At 51.3% G+C, this 819-nt stretch overlaps 1 protein-coding gene across 1 annotated transcript; it reads left to right on the forward strand.

Moving 5' to 3' along the window:
* Positions 1-813, forward strand: LOC107093290 (claudin-4-like; the record flags this gene model as incomplete). Its single annotated transcript, XM_015388265.1, has 1 exon — positions 1-813. A coding segment is annotated over exon 1 (493 nt), but the record flags the coding sequence as incomplete, so codon positions are not given.
* Between the last annotated feature and the right edge of the window lie 6 nt (positions 814-819).

Below are 819 nucleotides of genomic sequence, written 5' to 3' on the forward strand. Positions count from 1 at the left end.
TGCTTATTGAAAAGTTTTCTATATCCACCTTTAAATGAAAATGCCCAAAGCAAACAAGCAAACAGTAATCCAATCTTTTGCACCTGAAGATATAGTTTTAAAGTAAGGCCGATGCCACCTTAAGCTGACTCCACCTTCAATCGTCTAAGCTGTATAAGGAATCTGTTTCTCCCTCCTTACTGAAAGTCTTGGACAGGACTTTCAGCCTCAGAGATCTAATATCGCCTTCATCTCGGGCCTGCGGACACAGAAGGCCTTCTATCCCATAGATCCCTTGGAGACTATTTCAGTTGCTTTTATCTTCGTCTCCAGCTCCTACAATGTACTCCGCCGGCTTGGAGATTCTTGGGATGATCCTGACTGTGGCTGGCTGGCTGGGGGTGATGGTGGCCTGCGGTCTGCCCATGTGGAGGGTGGCAGCTTTTATCGGACAGAATATTGTCATCTCCCAGGTGATCTGGGAGGGATTATGGATGAACTGTTCGGTGCAGAGCACGGGCCAGATGCACTGCAGGGTGCATGAATCCATGCTGGGGCTTCCAGGGGACCTGCAGGCGGCTCGAGCCTTGGTCATAATCTCCATGGTTCTGTCCATTGTGGGAATCGGCCTGTCAGTGGCTGGTGCCAAGTGCACCAACTGTAGCCGGGATGTGGGCAGCAAACCCCGCCTTGTGGTAGCTGCTGGAGGGACTTTCATCGTTGCCGGACTACTGATGCTGGTGGCTGTTTCATGGACGGCCCACGCCATTGTGGTGGGCTTTTACAACCCGCTGTTGGAGGAGACAGGGAAGAGGGAATTTGGGAATGCTCTATACTTTG

The sequence above is a fragment of the Cyprinodon variegatus genome, unplaced genomic scaffold, assembly GCF_000732505.1.
Source record: "Cyprinodon variegatus isolate N-32 unplaced genomic scaffold, C_variegatus-1.0 Scaffold418, whole genome shotgun sequence".
Lineage (NCBI taxonomy): Eukaryota > Metazoa > Chordata > Actinopteri > Cyprinodontiformes > Cyprinodontidae > Cyprinodon > Cyprinodon variegatus.